The sequence below is a fragment of the Helianthus annuus genome, chromosome 8 (genome assembly GCF_002127325.2).
Source record: "Helianthus annuus cultivar XRQ/B chromosome 8, HanXRQr2.0-SUNRISE, whole genome shotgun sequence".
Taxonomy (NCBI): Eukaryota; Viridiplantae; Streptophyta; class Magnoliopsida; order Asterales; family Asteraceae; genus Helianthus; species Helianthus annuus.
In genome coordinates this window covers 4,427,836-4,452,191 of record NC_035440.2, presented here as the reverse complement: position 1 = coordinate 4,452,191, position 24,356 = coordinate 4,427,836, and the positions used below count along the sequence as shown (strand labels likewise).

At 36.5% G+C, this 24,356-nt stretch overlaps 4 protein-coding genes across 4 annotated transcripts; 2 read left to right on the top strand and 2 right to left on the bottom strand.

The window, feature by feature from the left end:
- Positions 1–5,333: 5,333 nt before the first annotated feature.
- On the bottom strand, positions 5,334–7,821 carry LOC110869438 (sugar carrier protein C). The gene is made up of 4 exons (XM_022118691.1): positions 7,366–7,821; positions 6,175–6,804; positions 5,661–5,929; positions 5,334–5,535 (listed from the first exon to the last, which is right to left on the bottom strand). The coding sequence occupies exons 1-4, from the start codon at positions 7,819–7,821 to the stop codon at positions 5,334–5,336; spliced, it is 1,557 nt and encodes a 518-aa protein (XP_021974383.1).
- Positions 7,822–9,506: 1,685 nt separating this feature from the next.
- Positions 9,507–12,891, top strand: LOC110871819 (ran guanine nucleotide release factor). The gene is made up of 7 exons (XM_022120570.2): positions 9,507–9,773; positions 10,439–10,474; positions 10,554–10,691; positions 10,811–10,897; positions 11,895–11,942; positions 12,443–12,519; positions 12,637–12,891. The coding sequence occupies exons 1-7, from the start codon at positions 9,705–9,707 to the stop codon at positions 12,785–12,787; spliced, it is 606 nt and encodes a 201-aa protein (XP_021976262.1). The 5' UTR covers positions 9,507–9,704; the 3' UTR covers positions 12,788–12,891.
- Positions 12,892–15,326: 2,435 nt separating this feature from the next.
- Positions 15,327–17,274, bottom strand: LOC110871818 (40S ribosomal protein S27-2). Its single transcript, XM_022120569.2, has 4 exons — positions 17,180–17,274; positions 16,987–17,088; positions 15,783–15,811; positions 15,327–15,669 (listed from the first exon to the last, which is right to left on the bottom strand). Exons 1-4 carry the CDS (start codon positions 17,180–17,182, stop codon positions 15,543–15,545), a joined length of 261 nt encoding a protein of 86 aa, XP_021976261.1. The 5' UTR covers positions 17,183–17,274; the 3' UTR covers positions 15,327–15,542.
- A 2,784-nt stretch (positions 17,275–20,058) lies between these two features.
- On the top strand, positions 20,059–23,599 carry LOC110871817 (uncharacterized protein At4g14100). Its single transcript, XM_022120568.2, has 2 exons — positions 20,059–20,591; positions 23,292–23,599. The coding sequence occupies exons 1-2, from the start codon at positions 20,096–20,098 to the stop codon at positions 23,468–23,470; spliced, it is 675 nt and encodes a 224-aa protein (XP_021976260.1). The 5' UTR covers positions 20,059–20,095; the 3' UTR covers positions 23,471–23,599.
- Positions 23,600–24,356: the final 757 nt, after the last annotated feature.

Below are 24,356 nucleotides of genomic sequence, written 5' to 3'. Positions count from 1 at the left end.
TCACCCAAATTTCATCAAATTTGATTTGTTGCTTCACGTTGATTAAGAGCCTCTAATCATAGGTCTATTAATCGTCACTTCTGAATCTGCTAATCCACTGATCGCTGCTGTTGTTATGATACGCTACAACAACCGTTCCGATCCGGCGAGTTCTTCCTGTAAATCCGACCGAACACCCTTCAATCGCAGGTTCAGTCGTTCCCTGTCAACCACCCCTTCGCTCGCATATATGGTAACTGTAGGAGTCAATCAACCTCTTGTTTCGCTGGTTGATTAACTATCGCAGGTCCCTTTTTTCCCCAAACTCACGGGTCCTTTAATTCCTCTCACCACAATCGCAGAAATTTAAAGGAGTTTGTTATAATTATTACCGTTGCTGCTCTGAATCCAGCGAAATCTGCTACTGTCTTGGTGTGATCTTGTTGTTCTGATGGGAATGAGCTATGAGGTGGAAGTGATACATAGGTATTCCTAAGGGGCTAAAGTGTAATATGGAGGGTAGTATAAGTAATAGAGAAATAAGGCATGTTAGGGATAGGATTGAGTTTGTTCGTTCGTTCATTAGGGCTCCTGCTTGTGCAGTGAGAGAGGGGCTAGGCCCTGGATTATCTCTGTAATTGTTCCTATACGTATTCAGCAATACAATCGGTTCTGTCCTTTGTTTCTATAATCTTCTCTATATTCAATTTATCACAATTATTTCATATCCGATCTCTATCATTGGTCCGACCTGCCTGTGACCTGTCGTTCATCAGCATGGAAACCCTAGTTCATAATTTTCGATTGGATGTCCATGAACAACAGATTAAACAACTTCAAGCTGATGTTACAGAAATCAAAACCACTTTGAAGGCATTAGAAGACAATCGCGCTGAATCCCGTGAGTTTGAAAAAATGTTTCTCACTTGGATGCAACTTCAGGAGACGAGGTCTGATGACAGTTCGTCAGGATCTGGATCTCCTTCGTTTCTTCCAGGTCCGCCTTCAGATCTGCAACTTGACTGTGTGGTGGATTGTCACTCTGATTCTCTTCCTTCTTCTCCATCTGTCCTCGATCAACTGGCGGCAATAATTTCCAGATCTGAAGAACGCTTGCGTTGCTCTGAACATTTAATGTCGACTAGTCATACAGCTTCCCGATCTGAATTCAGTTCATTTGGCGATGTTGCTCATTCTGGTTTTTCGTCTCCTGTGGCTCAAGTAGCGGCCGCCCTACCCAGATCTGACAACCACTCAACCGACCAGACCAAAGTGGGGCTAATAGGTGCTAATTGGGCCTTCTCTAATGACCTTCGGTGGGTGTTACGCTCTGGTTCCCGGGTGGGCCACGAGGTGGAGCAACAATTTGTTATGGGCCAATACTCTCCGGATCTGGGCCCTTTCTGTGGGGACGTTCAACATGTCGTTCAGTTTCTATCTTCACCTTTGTCATCGGAGTTTGTTATCTCCAACCACGACGCGATTGCCAACAATACTTCTGTTCCTCCGTCTTCAATTTCATTATCTAGGACTCGCCGCCGATTCTATGCGGTTGTGAATGGCGTGGTTCATCAATTTCCATTACGATTGCAGTTGGAATTCGCGGCTACTTCTTCTATTCAATCCCAGCCAGTGCACCAGATACATAAGTTCTGGCCTACCGCATTGAAGGGGTGGGATCTTGTTTCCACTGTTGAACGCCCGGTTGTCGCTCAGGTTCCAGCCTCTCTGACTGAGTTTCCAACTTTTGCTTTGATTCTACGAGCGGATTTCAAGTCCGTTCCGGTTAATCTCACCAAAATAGCTGGTCACCATCGCAATTTTGCGGAATTCCTCGGGCCTGCGTTTGTGTCTCAGCAGCTTCACACGTTCACCATGCTTCAACAACAATTTCCGTTGGTCACAGTGGTGTCTACGTTCAAAATTGGTGATAGACGCCTGGGTTGGAAAGGAGGAGGTGATTTCGATAGCTATTCCGTTGAGTTCATCATCCAGTGGACTTCTCAGTTTGTGTCCACTCATGTTGACCGGGTTCTGTCTTTTGGCACGTTTGCTCTTGTTGGCACTTTCTTTCTTGCAAAACTACCGGATATTCATGGGTGGTACAAGACTGCAAGTTCTGTCATTGAGTTAATTGTTGGATTATATCATTTGTGGGTGGTGCATGGGCAAGGTCGGCCACCAGATGACGTAGCCGATTCCAGTCTTGAGGACAAGACTGTTTTGAAGGGGGGAGTAATGATGGGAATGAGCTATGAGGTGGAAGTGATACATAGGTATTCCTAAGGGGCTAAAGTGTAATATGGAGGGTAGTATAAGTAATAGAGAAATAAGGCATGTTAGGGATAGGATTGAGTTTGTTCGTTCGTTCATTAGGGCTCCTGCTTGTGCAGTGAGAGAGGGCTAGGCCCTGGATTATCTCTGTAATTGTTCCTATACGTATTCAACAATACAATCGGTTCTGTCCTTTGTTTCTATAATCTTCTCTATATTCAATTTATCACAATTATTTCATATCCGATCTCTATCAGTCTTGGTGTGATCTTGTTGTTCTGACCGAACCCCTTTGAACGCAGGTTCGATTCTTACCCGGTCCCGGTGGTGTGTTCGCCGGAGAGAAGAAAGGAGATTACTTTGGTGTGGTCGCCGGTGATGTGTTCGCCGGAGAAAAGAAATGAGATTGGGGGAATATTTGGGGGGGGGGTAAGGTCGAAGTGAAAGAATCTCCTTAGGAATTCTTGATGGAGACAGACTGGGAATGAAAAGCAAATTGATTGGAAGAGCTGGGATCATATGTGCTTATTTATAAAAAGGGAAGGGGTTGGTTTATAAATAGATCTTATTGAAATCTGGCCTTATTAGAAAAACAAGGATGGAGACTGATACAGAACCCTAGCTCACTGGCTGCGCCTTCTTTGAAAGAGAAAGGCTTGAAAAGAAGGCGTAATTCAGTGTCACAAAACTCATTCTATTGGTCTTTCTCTAAGACCCTCGGGCTTTGACTCATTGATAGCCGGAAGCTGTCGTCCTATGCAGGCAAGCGAGAAGGCAGCGTAAAAAGCAGTATCGACGGATCTACAGTGTTCTAAAAGCTCTCTATCCAATAGCCGCTTATGGCCTCTCTTCCTTCATCGATGTGCTTAAATTAGAAGAGAAGCCATAAAGCGAGAAAATACCCCAGCCCAGTATGGAAGAGGCAAAAGCCAGTTTCTTTCGTAGTGTCGAATCACCAAAGACTACAGGTGTTGAGGAAGCAATCAAACACAAGTGGAAAAGACTATATTACCCTTTAACCGTTAATAAGTGACGTTGACTTTAAACAGATTTTAACACGGGGGGTAATATTGTAGCGTTTTTCAATAGTTGAGGGGTAAGACAGCAAGATTTTCGTTTTAGGGGGTAAGGTTGCCAATCACATCTAACCCCATGGGATAAAAGTGTAGTTTACTCTAATTATCTATATATATTAACTAGTCTTAATTCCCCGCGTTGCGGGTGAAGATGTAAAACCATACTACCAGCGTTGCGGGATTAGAGGTGTAAAAACCGTGCAAAGTAGCAACCAAACGACAATCAAAATCGAGAAAAAAACGTAATGTAAAACCACAAATTTTTAACACCAAGTGACTCACGTTATGTAAAAGGTAGATGAAGTCGAACTTATACCGACACGTTTAGAAAGTCGAGGGGGTTAAAAACACCCCGAGGGACCAAGTGTGACCACCAAACACCTTACTAAGTAGCAACAGAACGACGAACTAATGCAGAAAAAAAACATAAAATAAAAGCTAATAAAAATCTAAACTTGTTTAACTTTTGTGGCAAAATGGTAAAAAAAGCCACAAAAGACAAAATAAAAAAGCCACAAAAGACAAAAAAGATTACACTATTCATTACCATCTTATAAATTTACTATTCATTACCATCTTATAAATTAATATATATAAATTTTTTTTTAAAAGGTGAATTTCTTTAATCCTTGTCGTATGTGGGACTTGAACCCAAGACCTTCCCATTCCCATCCTAGGTGTTTTTAAAGGCTTTGCCTTTGCCAATGGACCACCACCCCATTATTCCATATATAACTTTGCAACTTTTTTGTGCATCATCACTTGTACATTGTGCTTTGGGTGTTTTAAAAAAAAAGTTTATTTTTAACTTTTAACACAAAGGTTTTTACCTTTTACAATTTTAACCCTATATAATTTGTTTTTTAACTTTAACCCAAAACTTTTCATTACTTGCAATTTAACTTCACAACTTTTGTCACTTATACTTTTCATTTTTCGCAAATTTTCGTTTTACGTATAGTTCTAAATTTTTCGAGTTAATACGACGCAACGTGCATGTGTGGTTCAACGTTTTTACCTCTATTTTTCCATGTTTGACAGGTTCGTCGCAACACGCATATCCTAGGTCGAGTCAGTGTTGGTGGTCGATGACGGTTGTGTGTCATTAGTACTATTTGACACCGTTTTACACCCCGCCGCAACGCGGGGTGTGCTTTCGGGGGTTTTCAAAGAAAAAATGGTTATGCATATGGTTGTCGTAATGTTGGCTTTGGGGGTTTTCCAAAAAAATTGATTTTTTTTTACTTTTCACCCAAAAGTATTTCATAAATTACTTTTAACTGAAACTATTTGTTTTTTTTTACTTTTAACCCAAAACTTTTTATCTTTTGCAATCTTTCCTCATAGCTTTTTTTACTTTCAACTTTGGTCCTTTATAGTTTTCATTTTCCGCAAATTTTTCGCTTTATGCTTGGTTCTAAATTTTGTGACTTAACACATCGCAACGTGCGTCTTTGGTTTAACATTTTTACGTTTCGTTCTAAATTGTGCGAGTTAACACGACGCAACGTGCGTGTGTGGGTGAACGTTTTTACATCATCTATTTTTTTCCCCGTTTGACAGGTTTAACATAACGTGCGAGTCCTCCCTACAACGTTGGTATTATGACTTTACGCCCCCTCACCGCAACGCGGGCGCCAACGACTAGTTGTTATTATAAGTGTATAACTCTTTCAATTCTATGGTGTTTTAATGTGATGTAAAATATATTTAAACACAACTCAGTATAAATTTTATCTAATAATACAAAACTCTACACCTATAATAGTTAAAGTAATCGTGTCATGGTTATTGTATAGTTAAAGTGCATCTTCATCTATTTAAATAATATTACGACACAATAAAAGATATAAAAAATACAAAATATTTAAAAATAAAGTACTCATACCGAACATAAAACTATCAACAATTAAAACCAATAGTCCCCTAAACTTCTTCAAACTAACACTAAACTTAACACTATAAATATCTTTAAAAATAACCAAAAAATTCCTTAAACTATTTTTAACATCCTTCATCCTTGTTTGTGTCCTTAACTTCACCCATTTCTACATCACCCACCGGAACAAATCTTTTCCAATACCAGTGTTCCTTCCAGATTCCGGCCATCTCTTCGATCGGAATCCCCTTCGTCTCTGGCAAGTAAAGGTATATAACGATCGTCATCACCACCACCCAACACAAAAAGAATATAAACAACCCAAACCTGAAAACAAAATCACGCAGATACATAAGATATGACATGATATGGTATGACATGATATCGACACACGTGTATAAGAATATAATTAATAGATTATAAATTTATTTAATAATTAATTAATTAATTACCTCAAGGCACATAACATTTGGAGGAAGATTTGTGCAATAAAGAAAGTGAAGATCATGTTAACCCCAACCGTAACGCTTTGCGCTGAAGATCGGATCTCGAGTGGAAAGATTTCACTAGGCACGAGCCAACCCAACGGGCCCCAAGACCACGCAAACCCGGCTATGTATATGCAAATGGCTAAAACTACCAGAATCGAGTACCAGCTCTCAAGCTCCCCCGGGTTTCCATTTATCCCAAACTTGTAACCGATCGCAATCGTTATAACAACCTACAAACATAACATATATAAATATTATATCATAAGTACTTGCATAACATAAAATGACATAAAAACATTATATATATATATATATATACACACCTGCATAACTAACATAAAATGTCATAAAACATTATATATATATATATATATAAACATTATATATATATATATATATATATATATATATATTACCTGCATAACTAACATAAAATGACATAAAACATTATATATATATATATATATTTTTTTACCTGCATAACTAACATTTGAAGGCCCCCTTCAAGAAACCAAAACCTTCTTCCAAACTTATCAACCAATGATATCGAAACGAGAGTTGCTAATGAGTTAACGGCGCCAGTGATGAGAGCGGAAAGAAGCGACGCATTGTCTCCAAACCCCATGGTTTTAAACAAAACCGGAGCGTAAAACATGAACACATTCATGCCAGTTAGCTGTTGAAAGAACGGAATAATAATCGCGAAAAATACTTGTGGTCTATATTTCCTTTTCAAAAGATTCAACCATGGGCTTTCAATCCTTTTAGATTGTTCACTTGCTTCAACGAGATCGTTAAACTCTTCATCCACATTATCAACACCGCGGATTTTTAGTAGTCTCTCTTTGGCTTCTTCAAGTTTTCCGCGTTGGATAAGGGAGTTTGGGGTATCCGCGAGTGTTAAAGAGCCGATGATGAAGATTATAGCGGGGACAATAGCGCCACCTAAACTCAAGCGCCAGCCCCATCCGCCCTTGATCTGGGCGAATCCATAGTTTACAGCATTTGCGACTAGAATCCCGATGGTAATCGAGAGCTGAAACAGCACGTTGCATGCGCCACGCCACTTGTAAGGAGCAACCTCTGAGAGGTATAGAGGCACTGACTATAAACATGAAACAAACATATACATTCATCAAGATAAAATTTGTATGCATGTAGAAACATAAAGGTACTACAATATTTTATTTTGTTATTTTTTTTTTAAATTTTTGGATATACAATAATGAAAACATAGAGTTTGAAATAATAGTGTATATATCATTAAATAATATATTTTATAAGGAATAAAAGTTGAAATACTGCTAGTTCAAATCACTAGTGTAGTTTTCTTTTCTTTAAACGGCAAATTTGGATAACTGGTGTCACCAGCAGAACCACCCGATACTGCCAACATTTTTTATATGCATGTAGAAACATAAAAGTACTACAATATTTTATTTTATTATTTTTTTAAAATTTTTTGGATATACAATAATGAAAACCTAGAGTTTGAAATAGTGTATATATCATTAAATAATATATTTTATAAGGAATAAAAGTTGAAATACTACTGGTTCAAATCAGTAGTGTAGTTTTTTTTTAAACGGAAAATTTGGATCACTGGTGTCATCAGTGAAACCACCCGATACTGCTAACAAACAAACATGAAGTATGAACAAATTACCTGATTAGCAAACCCTATCCCAATACCAAGAAGAATCCGACCCACAATAAGCATCCAGACAGACACCGCAGCGCCATTCAACAACGCTCCAACGCAGAAGGTGATACCGCCGGTGAGCATGGAGATTTTCCGCCCCCAAGCCTTGGTTACATAGGATGCAACACAAGATGCCAAAAGTGCAGCCAAATACAAGGATGATGTGAACATGGTCAATGTTGCACTATTAAACTTGCAATATTGGTTGCTAGAGTCTTTAACTTCCAACTGCTTTTTGTAAACATCAGGGAAGAATTCTTTCAGAAACGGCGTCATTGATGTCACACCGCCGGATATTCCTATGTCGTAGCCGAAAATCAGACCGCCACAGGCCGCCACTAAACATGTTATTAGTACCTTGCGTGTGAGTTCACCAGGATAAGCTTTTGTGTTACTAGAAGAGATCACACCACCAGCCATTGTTGTATAGAAGAATGAATAATAACTAGTTGCAAACTATTTATTTATAGATGAAATTGCTAGAGGTGTTATAGTTGTAATCGAATTGTTAAATTTGTTTGGTGTGTATTCATCTAGGTTTTGTGTTCTTTTAATAATTAACTGGGGAAATATTTCTTTAATCTCCTTTTATATCGGTATTGCATTTAATTCTATATAGATTTCCGCTAGAATAATTAATAAAAATAATATAATATTCAAACCTTTAATTGGTACTACACCTAAGCCTCATCTTTCAACCATATAAAAGTATTTAGTAAAACAATTGTAATTTCAAAATTATTCACAACTATTAGTTCACTACTTTGTTTTCTCACTACTTTTTTACTATTCTATTTTTTACTACTTAATATAGATTTGGTACAAGTCGGTTGAAGCATTAATAATCAAAGTCCTCTACTAGTAATAATCTAAGTAAACTAATATTAGTGATTATTTAAATTTTATATTTTATATTTTATATTATTTAATAAATGAAAACTTTGATATTCATATTACAAAAACCTATTAGGAACGATCTAAGTAAACCAATATTTACTAGTGGAATTTTTCCGCCCGATGCGGCGGGAACTCAGTCTATATCGGTTGATTCATTATGTAGAGGATTTGATCGGTAGCGACTCGATTTTATCGGTATTGATATCGTACCGGCACTCAGATTAATATCATGATATGTCTAAAAGAATGTACCTTTTTAGATAAAAAAAAATGATAGTAGAAAAACTTATACTACCGCGGAAAGTTAAAAGGAGTAAAACATGCAATTTACCCTAAGACCACCCGTAGTGGGGCGTGATTTAAAAAAAAAAATTGCAAAAAAACGCCCGGTAACGCCCACACCCCATTACGGCCGGCGTTTTCCGGCGTTATTTTTGAAAAAAAATGGGTTTGGCGTTATTTAAAAAACGTCGGAACTTCATTTGGTTGTCCAATGAAAGCTTGCCATGTGTGTATAATATTTGTGTGTGTTTATAATTAGTTTTATTTAAAAAGAAAAAAGAAAAAGAAGAAGAGAATGGTTTTTTTTTTTTTTTTTGAAGTTGGAGGTGGTGGGGAAGAAGAAATGAAGAAGAAGAAGAAAGGAAGAAGAAGAAGGGGTAAAGCAGTGGGACCTTTGGTGGGGGAAAAAACAAAAGGTAATTTTCTTGTTTTTTTTTTAACAAAAGGACCTTTGAAGTTACACCGAATTATTCTTGTTTTTTTTTTAACATTATTTTTTTTTTAGGTTTTTAATTTTCTGTATTTTATTTTCTGTTTTTTATTTTGGTTTCTTTTTTTTCAAATAGTGTAATTTTTATTTTAAATTAATGAAGTTTTTTATGTTTTAAATTAAAAAAAATAATTGGGAAATGATTGCATGGGCGTTATTGGAATAATGCCCCACTACACCACTTTATGCTATAATGCTCTATACTGACTGGGATGACACGTGTCGCAAAACGTCCCATGATGGGGGATTTACCACGTCTAACAAACAATTGAATTTTATAACTTAGCGTGATGTCACAGCATTATAACTTAGCGTGATGTGACAGCAGCTTTCAACTTCCAAATCAACCGCTATAAAAACCATATCAACTGATTTCAAGAAACAAACAACCATCAGACGGCAGTTAGGGTTTCAAATTTGGTTGCATTGAAGAGGCAAACTTTCAGTTGTTTGTGACATACATTTGTCTAGAAAATAATTATGTTTCATGTTAAACCACTGCACTCTTGTGAAAGCGTAGTTTAGTTAAAGCCCGACCGCCTACGTGGCAGAATCTTTTGCACTTTTTAATTAAACGACCGCTGCTGCAGCGCATAGTCTAAACCGTTGTAAATATTTGCAGTTGTTGATTGGAATGGAACAATTTCCACAAAGACAGTTGTTTGGTAGAGCTATTTCCACTACTTTTCCACTTAGGTTTGAGGTTTGTTTCCATTCATCTTTTGATCTTTTGGGCCTTTAGTGTGTGTTTGTTGTTCTTTGGGGAATTGGCCTTTAATAATCTCAACTAGACGTCATTAGCCATTGCCAGTCTCACCTTTGAATATTCTCCATGCCAGTCCCACCTTTCACTTATTTTTCCTCCACCGGTCCCCAGTTAAAAAAACTTAACGGAGTTAAGTTTTCCGTTAAGTTTTTTTCGGAATTACAAGATGATGTTTTAGTGCTTTTGATCAGAACGAGGATACTGGATCCGAGTCGATTGATGTAAAACTTACCTTGAAATTGGGCTCCAAACGATGAAAACGATGCTTCAATTCGGGTGTTCAAACTTCTAATTAACAAAAATCAAGTCGTTTGGAGCACCGTTTCGAGGTAAGTTTTACATCGATAGACTCGTATCCTCGTTCTGATCCAAAGTCCTAATACGTCAGTTTGTAATTCCGAAAAAAACTTAACTCCGTTAAGTTTTTTTTTTAACTGAGGATCGGTGTAGGAAAAATAGGTAAAAGGTGGGCCTGACATTGGGAATATTCAAAGGTGGGACTAACAATGGCCAATGACGTCTAGTTGGGATTATTACAGGCCAAAAATCCCCTTGTTCTTTTAAAGATTTTTGATGCGGAAGTTTGAATTTTTCACTTGCAGGATGTGAGCAATATTCGTGAAGTTCCTGATCATCAGGTTTGTTTGTTTCGTGGATTCGGTTTTCATTTTCCAACTTTTTTCATTATTGGATTTTCTTTTTTTATTTTGTGTTCAGGAGGTGTTTGTGGACCCTGCACGCGACGAGAGCCTGATAATCGAGCTCTTAGAAATGAAGCATGACTTAGCAGACAATGCAAGTGCCACTTGGTTTCTACAAGACCTTGCAACAGAACAAGCGGCTGAGGGCAACATCGTAAATTTCCTCTCTTTCGCCTTCTTTCGAATTTATTTCTTCTCTTCGTCTACTTTACTAGTTTTCAAATATTTGTAAAAAAAAAAAAAAAAAAATCTTTGTTTATTTTTTTCGTTCAGGTGACTGAACAATCGGCAGTGTTCGAGGCGCAAGGATTGGGATACAGAAACATACCTTCTGTCATAACAACTGCTACTGCTCAAATGGTAGGGCCGTTCAAATCGCTCGCCGCTCGTCGCTCGCTCGACGCTCATTCGGAAATTGCTCGGAAAATGCTCGTTCGATTTGACGCTCGGTTGTAAACGAGCCGCTCTGCTCGGTTCGGTTTGTAAACGAGCCAAGCATGAGCAAAGGTCCGCTCGGCTCGGTTCGGCTCAAATTATTATTTTAATTAGTATATATATACATGTACATATACACGTACATCTATAAACAATTATATACACATATATATATATATACAAATATAAATTATACATATATATACGCACATACACCTATATATATACACACACACACTTACACATACATATATACTTAAATATAAATTAAATTTATAGTTTTGTATGTACCAATCTATTAGATCTTGGTCAACTATATACAAATTTACAACTATATCTATACGTACTAGCCTCACCACGCCAATAAAAAATTAAAATCAAAACTAAAAGTTAAACCCTAAAAGATAAACAGTAGTCTATTCATCACCTCAATGTTTCATGTCGTTACCCTAAGTCGATCGTCTCCTGCTCTCAACGTAATTGTTCGTGCAAAATGATCATCGCCTCGTCAGCCACAACCTTGTTATTCATAAGAAAAATATTATGCCATGAAAAGTGCATGTTTTTAAATTTATATTGGGCGACACTGTTGTCCAAATCGCTCGAACTTCGCTCGACGCTCGCTCGGAATTTTTACTGCTCGAAAAAGGCTCGCTTGATTTGTTGCTCGGTTTTAAATGAGCCGCTCCGCTCGGTTCGGTTTGTAAACGAGCCAAGCACGAGCAAAGGTCCGACCGGTTCGGCTCGGCTCGTGAACAACCCTATCAAATGGTAAACAAGATAACAACTTTGACTTTACAAATAGTTTCAGGAATATGTTTGACTATTAGTCAAATAATGAAGTCAAACTAAAGACATTTTGTTAACTAATATAAATCAAGTCAAATTTTATTCTTGTTATAATTTTGTAATTTTCTCGTAGGCTATATCCAAGGGACGCCAGGGAAGAGAAGCACAAAATCTTGTTAAGGTATCTCTTAACATTTATTGATCCTCAGTTAGATTGTTTTTTTTTTTTTTTTTTTTAAATCTTGATACATATATTTTTGGCAAAACATAGTGTTGTTATACAAGTTGAAAACTACCATGTTTTGGTGTATAAAATTTTTATGAGTAAAATGCCATTTTTGCCCCTGAGGTTTGGCCAGTTTTGTGACATTCGTCTAAAGGTTTGTTTTTTTTGCATCTAGTTCCAAAAGGTTTAAAATCTTACCTTTTTCACCCGGCTCGTTAACTCCATTTTTCTTCGTTAAGACGGAAATCCCCCCGACTTAACGGAGAAAAATAGATGGAGTTAATGACCCGGATGAAAATGGCAAGATTTCAAACCTTTTGGATACAAATGCGGAAAAACAAACATTTGGACGAAAGTTCCAAAACTGGCCAAACCTCAAGGACGAAAAGGGCATTTTACTCAATTTTTAAATATATGTGTTGGTCAAAACTAACTTCTTGTGTGCTTCCATTCAGGTATATCTGGCGAATTTGCGACTCAAAGGAGTTGGAACAGATGTACTCATCACTGCATACGAGCCTGTTTTCATAAAGTATGTATAAACTATTTTTAAAATAAAAAAAAAATTATTGGGGGGGGGGGGGGGGGGGGGGGTTATTGATTAATGAATCAAGTTATGGACTGTGGTCTGTTTGTGTTGTGGTTGCAGCCCGTCTAGCGAAAGTGCAAGATCGGTTGGAGCCGGTTTAACCGTGCCTGCTGCAGAGTTGGGACGTACGCCAATGGCTGATGTTTTTAAACAAGCGGTTGCTACATTCCGAGTCAATGATTGGAACCTGTTTGGTGCTTCTGCCCTTTGATTCTTTGAAAAGGCTATTTTGTTGGGGGTTCTTTTTTTGTTTTTTTTGATTATATACTAAAAATATGTTTTGATTCAATACAAAGTTGGTATTTATTTATATAATACTCTGTTATAAACGAAAGTGTGGCGTTTTGGTTGGACCCGTGGATAGCTAACGAACGGCTGAAATAGATGTTTCCAGGCTTCTTTAGGCTGGAAACCGCAGCCTAACACAACTCGAAAACGAGGGGGGGGGGTGTTAAGAAATAGACTACCATTTTAAAAGAATTGTTGGCCCATTTAAATGGGTTCCAAAAATTGACGAGCAAGCCGACTTAAAGTAGAGTAGACTCGCTCGCCTTGTAAAAGTGTGTTCGTTGTGTTAGGCGTCGGCACGACCCACCGTCTCTATACGATCATCGATAGGTCGTCTCTCACCCTGACAGAACGGGTTAAGGCTTCATAAGTGCCTCACCATCCATTTTTATATCTAACATGACCACCCCATTATTTCTCACTTGTCCGATGTGGGATCATTCCTAACAATATATTAGTTATAATAATAATATTAGATATAATAATCTATCAGAACTTTCAGTTGTTTGTAATGATTTGATTTGATTGGTATCAGAGCTTAGCGGTTAGTGGTTTTGAGAGTCGTCTTCCGAGAAGGGAGAGCCACCCCTCGCGGGGCTGCAAGGAAAATAAATACGGCAGTTGGATGTTATTAGACGGTGGGCTCTTGATGCTATTGGCATAAGGCTGATATTGTTATGAGATGCTAATAGTTAAATAAGGAGGCTTTAGAATATTGAATTTGTGGGTAGATGGACGAAAGAAGATTGGTCAAAGCGGGGAGGATCTGAATCTTGTCATGTCTAGCAAGGAAAGAAAAACGAACGATATAAGCGGGAAGCTTGTTTTCTTTGATCGATGGTCAACAACAGTGTGGTTCGGGTGACCCAGGAAGAGGGATGTCAAACTTGGTCAACGAATTGGAGTTGTCGATAACGATGCAGATGTAATGAAACGGGTCGGTCCAATTCAAAAATTGAGTAAACTGCCATTTTTACCCCTGAGGTTTGGCCAGTTTTGCGACTTTCGTCCAAAGGTTTGTTTTTTCACATCTAGATCCAAAAGGTTTAAAATCTTGTTTTTTCATCCGGCTCGTTAACTCTATTTTTCTCCGTTAAGTTCTGGGTATTTTCATCTTTTTTTATTAACTTAAAGGGCAATTCGGTATTTTGAATACTTGTACATCATGCTTAATGCTTGTACATAAAGTGAGAAAGACCGAATTGCCCTTCAAGTTAACAAAAAAAAGACGGAAATGCCCCTGACTTAAAGGAAAAAAAGTAGATGGAGTTGATGAGCCGGATGAAAATGGGATGATTTCAAACCTTTTGGATACAAATGCGGAAATACAAACCTTTCGACGAAAGTCGCAAAACTGGTCAAACCTCATGGACGAAAATGGCAGTTTACTCAATTTTTGAACATATGCTTTGGTCAAAACTAACTACTTGTGTACTACCATTCAGGTATATTTGGCGAATTTGCGACTCAAAGGAGTTCGAACAGATATTCTCATCACTGCATACGAGCCTGTTTTCATAAAGTACGTATAAACTAATATCTTCTTTTTGCTTTTTTCTTTAAATTCTGGGTGGTTAATGGTTTGTTGATTTAAGAATCAAATAATGGTATCTGGTCTGTTTATGTTATGGTTGCAGCCTGTCTAGCGAAAGTGCAAGATCGGTTGGAGCCAACATATCTATCTTGTGGCTGGATACAAGATCGGTTGCAGCCTCACTATAGGATCAAAAGTCTTGTAAACGAATATATCCGAAAAGGATACATAATTTTCTAATAACTGCTATGCGAAAGTTGGTTCATATTTTCACTCAACAGGCACGTTAGGTGTTTTTAAAGGCGAACATATATGAATATATAAATTTGTCATTTTTACGATATACAAGTCTTAGTTTTTAAAAGCGCAAAACGCACCAAAAGAATAAGGTCCAAAGCGCGAGGCACAAAGTGCAATGCCTCAAGTACGCGAGGCACAATGTATTTGTATAATTTTTTTTATATTTCTCATCGATTTGACTGTTTTACAAGCAGGGTTTAGAAAATCACTTGCTTGATTTTACCATTCTTGTGTAATATGTCACCTAACTGATTTCACTGCAATCATAGTTTTTAAAATATTTGGAGAGTATGTTGCCGATTTCTATACACGTCTTTTGAACTTAGCCATGCTGAATGGTGATAATCGGTTGTGTTCATATGTCTCATTAACTGGCTTTGATAACCCGCTTTTCAAAAATTAGACCATTAAGGTTGAGCAACGGGTTATTAAAAGCTGGTTGATGAGACCTGCGTACTTAAAGGCAAGTGTCTGATGCCCTAGACGGTCAAGTGTGGATTTGGCGCGATATTCATGAAGTTTCTGATCACCCGGTCCGTTTATTACTCACAAACCAAGTAATATCATGAACTCGAGCTTAAAAACAAACAATTTAATATTTTTTCTTAAAATATAATGGCAGGCGATCTCAAACAAGATGGGAACATTGATATAAATTTAACAAAAATCCAGAATTTCCAGCAGCATTACATAGAATAAGAGTTTCCAAAAACGCTAAAAAGGCTGCATATCGATTAAAAGAAACGAAGTAAACAAAAACACATCAAAAACATTACCCTTGTTTGCAAGCAATAGCCCCCGTCTCAACTCGAAAAAGGGTAAAACGGCAACACCGCCATCTTCATCAGTCACCCTTCCTCCTGAAAGAGCACCCTTCGGTGAGTCTAGCCTTGCCACCGGTAGGCTGACATAGCACCGTCTGGCAGTTTCCACACACCACCACAGTCTGAGAATGGCTGAAGACAGTGGTTCTGTAAATCCAAAATACAAAAAAAAAAACCAAGAATTTAGTCAAATCGGTAATCGGTAATATAGCAATAAACAAGAATACAAAATGTGATTACAAATTTAGAATAAAACTTACATATTGAAACAGCCTTGGCACTTGACATCCTGCACCAATCAAATTTATCAGAACTATATACAATTACCGCTTATAAATAGGGCTGCAAACAAACCAAACGTTCGGCGAACAGTTCGTGAATTGTTCGGCGGGAAGTTCGTTTGTTTATTAAACAAACGAACACAAACAAGAAATTTTGTTCGTTTAGTTAAATGAACAAACATGAACAAAGTGCGCGTTTGTTCATTTATGTTCGTGGACGTTCGGTAACGTGTTCGTTTGTGTTCGATAGTTCATTAGTGTTTTTAGCTTTTATACTTTATTTAAATACTTCAAAATTCTAACAAATAAAAAATTTAATAATTGTCGATGTATTATATGTTTTGTTCATGAACATTTGTTTGTGTTCATTTGTTACCATTTGTGTTCATGAACATTAGTTTGTGCTCAATTGTGTTCATCATCGTTCGTTTTCATTCGTTGCCTAAACTTAACAAACGAACACGAACAAGTTCATTTCCTTAACAAACAAACACGAACATAAAATCTTGTTCGGTAAGCGTTCGTGAACACATATATTTCTTAACAAACGAACATGAACAAGGACTTGTTCGTGTTTGTTCGGTTTGTTTGCAGCCCTACTTATAAATCTTCAATTCAAATTACATGTTTAGCACTTGTAATTTTATATTTTCATAAATATATGATAAAAAAAGCATTCAACACAAACATTTTAGAACATCCTAAAAAACTTGAATTCAAATACATGCCATTGCAATCCTGTGTTTACCTAAATATATGAATGAAAAATTGATTCAAACACATGTTTAGCAATTTTAATTCCATATTTTCCAAAGCCTATGACAAAAAAAAAGTGATTCAACATTTTTTATAACATCCTAAGAAGGTTCAAATCCAATAAAAGTTTAACAATTGTAATTCAACATTTTTCCTAATTAATTACTTAACAAATAAATTTCAGAATATCAAAGTTTAGCAATTAAAATTCTATACTTTACTGAATACATAATAAAAAAATTAATTCAACAGAAAACTTTCAGAAAATCCTATAAAACTTCAATTATAATACATGTATAGCAACTATAAATCTACATTTTCCTAAATATAAGAATAAAAAAAAAACAGATTCAACATAACAATTTATATAAAATCAATCATACGGCTAAAATTAATCAAATTCGATACTGAAAGGTATAAAGAATACCATGAAGAAGGAATTAGGAGACTGCACGAGACGCTTGAGCTTATGCTTCCTCTTTTCCAATTCAGCTGGTGGATTCAACAGATCAACATCATTCGGTAGAACCTGCAATCAATCAAGCAATGTATTCATTGAACGAATCGATCATACGTATACAAAATTAAAAACGAAACAGCATTAGATTGAAAGGACTGACCATCTTGTTTTTGAGATATTTGCAGCCGCCTCAAGAAAACCCTAACTAGAAAAGCAGATTCAAGAGGAGGAGTGTGTAAATTAGGTGTTTGGTTGATATATAGATATTCTGGATTCATCTTGGGCCTTAATTGTTTTAAATTGGGCTTTATTTTTTTGTCATAGGCCCATCATAAAGTTCCATATTTGATATTTGCCAAGATGTTAAATCGAAATTTTTAATTTGTTTTTTGTCATAGGCCCATCATAAAGTTCCATATTTGATATTTGCCAAGATGTTAAATCGAAAATTTTAATAGGGTTTGATTTATGTACTTCTTTTTTAACTTGGGAGGATATTGGTATACCCTTTAAATTGATAAAACATAAAAAGCTTTAAAACTTCACTTTATATAATACTTTTTCTCTTTTGTGTAATAATTTAATAGAATGCAATGAAGTATACATAATTTAGAGGAGAGTTAACTTCCGTTTTGTTTCATGTGGTTTGGTTAGTTTAACGATTTTGCCCCAATCATTTAAAAACGGTTATTTTCCTTTTTAATGTTTCGATCTTGTCGCCAATTTACTCCCCGGCTCTAACTCCATCCGATTGTATGTTAACTGAAAAGGTATTTTTATAATTTCAAGTTAACATACAAGATCCAAGTATCCTTACGTTATACTTTAAATTACAAAAATACCTTTCTAGTAAACATACAATATGGATGGAGTTAGAGCCGGGGAGCATACTGGCGACAAGATCGAAACATTAAGGAGGAAAAAGACCGTTTTTAAATGACTGGGGCAAAACCGTTAAAGTGACCAAACTACATTGAGCAAAACGAAAGTTAACTCTTTTAGAGGAAAAGATTTGTGCGTAAATAGTAGAATTGGTTAGAAAGGAGGTAAATTGATGATTTTTTTTAAACGCTAGTTATATGAACCATTATTGGTACCAATTGTCTTTTATGGATTGAAATAATATGAAACAAAATAAACAAAATTATGTGTTTATGTATATCTTTTACTTTGTGTAAATATATCCCACTCTCGTATACTATACCTCATAGTCTTCCCCGTCTATCATTAACCTATTCATTCTAGTATTCGTTAAACCAACACTCCTTATTTATCCTTCACAATACCTCCTATCAGTGACGACTTCTTACTCTCGCCAACATTGCCATCTACGCAAAATCGTCACTAGGCACAATGTTCAACACCACAACCTTACAAGATGTCTCCCTCTTCCTTGTTACTTCTTCCATATTTACCTTCTTTTTTTCAAGATATAGATTGTTTGGATCTAAATCTAGGGTTCCTTTGGGTTATTTGTATCAAAATATGTGGTGGTCGTAATGTCGGCTTATTCTATTTCAAGACCTAAGGCGAAATTTATAATTGGATAATTCTTCATTCGATAATTTGTATACAACAACCATTTTCGTGGTGCAACAACCATTTCTTTTTACCAACTAGCAAAAATGTAAATCATTTTTGAAACACTCTAGAGTATTTTTCATAGTTCCGTTATCAATTTTTTTTATATCAAATCATTCAATTGTATAGTTATTAATGATAAAGCATAAATTTTATAGAGGCTATGGAACTCTTGCAATTTTCTTATGGTATTAAGAGTTGATCATGGTCACTCACAAAAAACTCAAGTTTATTTGTCTAAAATGTTGCATCTCTTTCTTGGTGCGATTAACATGGTTGACATGTGCTTGAAATGCTACATTTAGAGTTGCTAGATTAATATGTATTTTTGTTATTGGAAAAGATGTGGTTGAAGTGACGTTTTACACACTAATTGTAACATAACATGATAATATCTTAAGAGTTAAGACTATGTATTGTTTATCTAGTGACACAAATAAATACGTAGACACCAATGTTTATGACTACATGTATATTTTTAACTTTTGTTGATATTCTTTACCAATTTTTTGTTTGTCCCTTGTGTCTTAAATATTACAGGTTTGATATTTTCTTATATAAATATATCACTGTGAGAAGAATTTTTAATAGTTTTTGACATTCTAAATGCATAAAAAGGGTGGATAAAATAAAGAGTCAACTGTTAAAATGGTCACTGAGGTTTGGTCTTTTTTGCCATTTTAGTCTAAAACTCAAACCTTTTGAATCTGGTCCCCTATGATTTCAATTTTGTTGTCATTTTCATCCAAAATAAAAAATTGGTCAGATTTTTCAGTTAAGATCTAGTTTTTTTGTCTTTTTTTCTCCCTTTTAATGAAGGACAAAATGGTCAGATTCTTTTAACTTGTTATAATAAAATGTTAAAAAACCATTTTGCTCTTCATTAAAAGGGAAGAAAAAGACAAAAAAGTTGGATCTTAACTGAAAAATCTGATCAAATTTTGATTTTGGATGAAAATGTCAACAAAATTGAAACCACTAAGACACAGATTCAAAAGGTTTAAGTTTTGGAAAAATTTAAGAAAATGTCATTTGATCAACATTCTTTACGAAAATGTCATGTTCATGCGTCCATGAACGGACTCCTCCACATGAACGTGACATTTTCGTAAAGAACGTTGATCAAATGACATTTTCGTAAGTTTTGTAATAAAGTAGCAAAAACCAACAAACCTCAGTGACATTTTGGCAGTTCACTAATTTTTTTTTTAAACGTCCAAAATAAGAATTGTCGGGTACTCTGTACGCGGCACCCATTGGTTGAAAGGTAGCCCACGACAGCCCAACCTGTACGCACGGAGCCCCTAGCCCACCACGCCATCAGTTCGGGGGAAAACCCGACCCTGCACCCGCCCGAAAGCATGACAATGCAGAACCGGTAAAACCCGGGTGGATCCGGAATCGAACTTGATACCTTTCCGCAGTTTACTAAAATAAAACAAAGATTGACAGTCTCACTCTCACACACACATTCATTCATTCATCCATCCATCCAATGGTGACGATGTCTCACTCTCCAATGCATTATCCACCACTCCTAACCACCACCATCACAACCCTCTTACTATTCACCACCACTCTCACACCCACAACCGCCAACCAACCACCACCAACCCCAACCCCATGGCCCCATCAATTCCACTCAATCCTAATGATGAACTACAGCGGCACACTCGAAATAATAGACCTATGGTACGACTGGACCAACGGCCGCAACTTCAACATTATCCAACACCAGCTTGGAAACGTGTTGTACGATCTCGAATGGAACAATGGCACTTCGTTTTTTTATACTCTGGATTCCGACCGCCAGTGCCGGTCTGCGCAGCTGGAGGTCGGAATCCTCCGACCTAATTGGCTCGACGGAGCCAATTATGTCGGACAACGTACGGTTGATGGGTTCCTTTGTTATGTTTGGGAGAAAGCGGATTTTATTACTTATTATGAAGATGTTGCTTCTAGACGCCCTGTTCATTGGGTGTTTTATACTGGTAAATTGATTGTTTTTATCGGTTTTTGGAATTTGTTTCCTGTTTTAGTGTGTAATTAACAAGTTGGTGAACAAAAGGGGCAAAATTGGGGTTAGGGTTTTGACAGTGTACGGATTTCCAGACACCACTGACATTTTGCACGAGCCGGGTTAATAATAATGAGCACTAGTGAATTCCCCCGCGCTCAGTTAGTATCTGTTCAGTTCGTTACGGTATCCGTACTCGCTATAGTAATCGAAATAGAAAACCTTACATTGATCAAAAATCAATAAAAACGAAAATTGATACCGGTACCAATGTTGTTCAGTTGATATCATTCGGTTGGTTTGCATTCTATGTTTACCTTTTCAACATTGACATACAAACGTTATTGAAAACGGCTATTGTGCCACTATCGTACCAAATCAAACCGAAACCGACTGTACACCATTTGTATTATTACCGGTATTTATTTTTATTGTTTTTGTTTTTGATAAATTAAGATCGTATCACTACCATACCGTTCCAACACTCGATATAGCGACCGAAAGATAAAACAAAAAAAAATTAAAGTCTTTATATACCCTAAAAGATATTGACACGCATTTTACATCGATAAAAACCATAAAAACAACTATTGGTACATGCTTCGATATTCGATGCCGGTATCGATGTTGTTCGGTTGGAATCGGTTCGGTTCGTCACAATACCGGTACGACTTTAAAAGATACCGACACGCTTTTAACATCGGTAAAAACCATAAAAACAAATATCGGTACAAATTTCGATATTCGATGTCTTTGCCGATGTTGTTCGGTTGGAATTGGTCCGGTTTGTCACAATACTGGTACGACACTGACACTTGCTACAACTTACGATACCAAAAAAGGAGTACTTTGATATTGAGCAAAATTTATATCTAGACATAGATAAAAATAGGCACATCGTAATGAAATATTCATAATTTTATAAAAAGTATTATGTTAAAAATTATAAGCGGAAAATAAAATATGATAAAAAGTATTTATAATAATACAATATCATAACAATATTATAATGTAATAAATAAAAAATTACATTTCACTGTTCATCGTGAGTTACAATTCACATGTATAAAATCAATCCAATGCCCATGGTAGCCTATCGTGAGAACGTGCGGAAAAATAACTTGGAATATATATAGATGCAAATTTAGAATTTTTAAAAAGTTTACGAACGCAAGTTATGATTAAAAGATGAAGTTGAATAATAAATATAATACTACTAAAAATAATAAAATAAATACTAGTAAATAAAATAATAAATTAAATGATTTGTATAATGAATTCTCAAAATTTTCGATGTACTGTTCATCAGAAGTTAGTATTAATATGTATAATTTTTTACCGAATCCGGGTATCGTACCTAGTTATCGTTACCGGTATTCATTTTTAGGGTTTTCAGTTTTCGTATTAGTTGGTTTCAGTATTTTTCGTTAATTTTATACTATTGATACCGACCTGGTACCATACCGCGATAATTGGTAATGTATTCGATTTATATTATTACTCTTTTTTGGCATCGGTACGGTACCGTATGATACTGATCTCATCCTTTAAGTTATGTGACTTGTATAGATAGGTAGTGGTGTCAGGTTTTACAGACATGCTATATGACTCATGTTTTTTTAAGAAAAAAATATATAACTTGATTAAACGGTATCGGTACGGTACCGGTATGATACCGATTTCATCCCTAGGTTATATGACTTGTATAGATTGGTAGTGGTGTCAGGTTTCACAGACATGCTATATGACTCATGTTTTTTTTTTTAAGAAGAAAATGTATAACTTAATTAAACGGTATCGGTACGGTACTGGTATGATACCGATCTCATCCCTAGGTTATATGACTTGTATAGATTGGTAGTGGTGTCAGGTTTGAGAGACATGCTTTATGACTAATTTTTTTTAAGAAAAAATATATAACTTAATTAAACAAAGGAGCTATACGAGTCGTACGGCTATATATGACTCGTGTAGATGACGTGTCATATGTCGCTATATGGGCCGTATATCTATACGATTCGATTGATGTGACAAGGCTAAAGCTTTGTCGGAAAAAAGTGGGTTTATAGAAGTCGTAATGTCGTATAGCCATATACGACTCGAATGCAGGGGCGATGCTTTGAAGGGGCCGGGAGGGGCGCCCGACCCCCCGAACTTTTCGGCCAGTAGTGTTATATATGTAGTTTTCGTATAGAAATTTTTGGGTAGATATGTTTTCGACCCCCCGGTTCTATAGAAATTTTTGGGTTTATACGTTTTCGACTCCCCCGTAAAAAATTTCAAGCTTCGCCACTGCTCGAATGTGTGACAGGCCATTGGTGTCTAGCAATTGGGGGCGGTGTATGTTTATCAGTCCTCTTTTAAGTATGGTTAGGGGTGGTCTTCGGTGATTAATGGTTAATTTGGTTATTTAAAATGCACCTGTAATGCACAAAAGTAAGTAGGGAGGTGATGTAACTGATTTAGTAGTGGCAGAGTCATCATCATCATACTCAGTAAATCTCACCAATAGCAAAACTAAGGTAGGGTCTGAGGAGGGTAAGATGTAGATAGCCTTACCTCTACCCCGTAGGAATAGAGAGGCTGCTTCCAGAGTACACTCGGTAAAAACGATAGGAGGAGTATGTTTAACGCTTAAACTTTTGAGTATTGATGATTGTGTGTGCGGATGCAGGACGGGAAGCACACGTGATGACATTTGAAGTAGGTGCAGCTCTTGAGGATGAAAAGTGGCAGGTGCCTTGGTATTGTTTCGAGGAGACTACTCCGGTTGCAACAATGGCGGACGTTAATGGCAGCATCACACATCAAGGTCTGGTAGATTTTGCCACTCGCAGAATCGCAAGTATCTAGAAGTAGTTTAGTTTTTGTTCCGGTTAATAAGGATCTATGTGTACTTGCAGAGAGATCTCCAAGAAGTTGTGAATTTGTGCTAAGAGGCTTGTGTTGATGCAATAATAGCTTAATTAGTTGTTTGTTTTATGGTGATAATCCGTTACAGCGCAGCTCACGGGGCCTTATTATGCACCATCAATGGAAAGGTAAAACGCAGTTTGCACTAGGAGGTGATGTTCGGGTTAGACAGGTTGACTCTCGCCGATTTTTACATCTTGGGCGCATCTTGGTTTACAAAACCGACTCACACTCACACCATGTATTCACTCGTGCATATGTGGCGTTGCTCACACTCACCCTCACCCCCGTATTCGATATGCTCATGGCTCATATAATGGAAGTTAACATAAATCTAAGTTTGTTTTAACCACAAAACCTCCTAGTAATGCCATTGATTTTTATCAAGTCATTTTAATAAGTGAAGTTTACTTGATTTTAATACTTCTGGCTATATACATAGAAAGCTGAGGGTTTAGTTTATGTAAAATGCAGGTTATTATTATCCTAGAAAAATTTACAACAATAACCGTATTCGGAAATCCCACAAATATAGTGAGGCTACTAGCAAAATCTAGAGATGATGGGATGTAGGCACACCTTACATCCACCCCTGGAGATAGATATGTTGTTTTCAGAGAGACAATCGGCTCCAAACGAACAACGAAAAAACAATAATAAAAAATATAATAATAATAACAAAATAAATAAATAAAAAGAAGATGTTACCAAGAAAACAAAGAAAGTGGTGAAAAAGATGGCATAGAAACATATAAAGCATCCTATAGCATCATATAAACCTAGATACAAGAACACAATAACATGCAAATTCCACCAAAATGTAGGA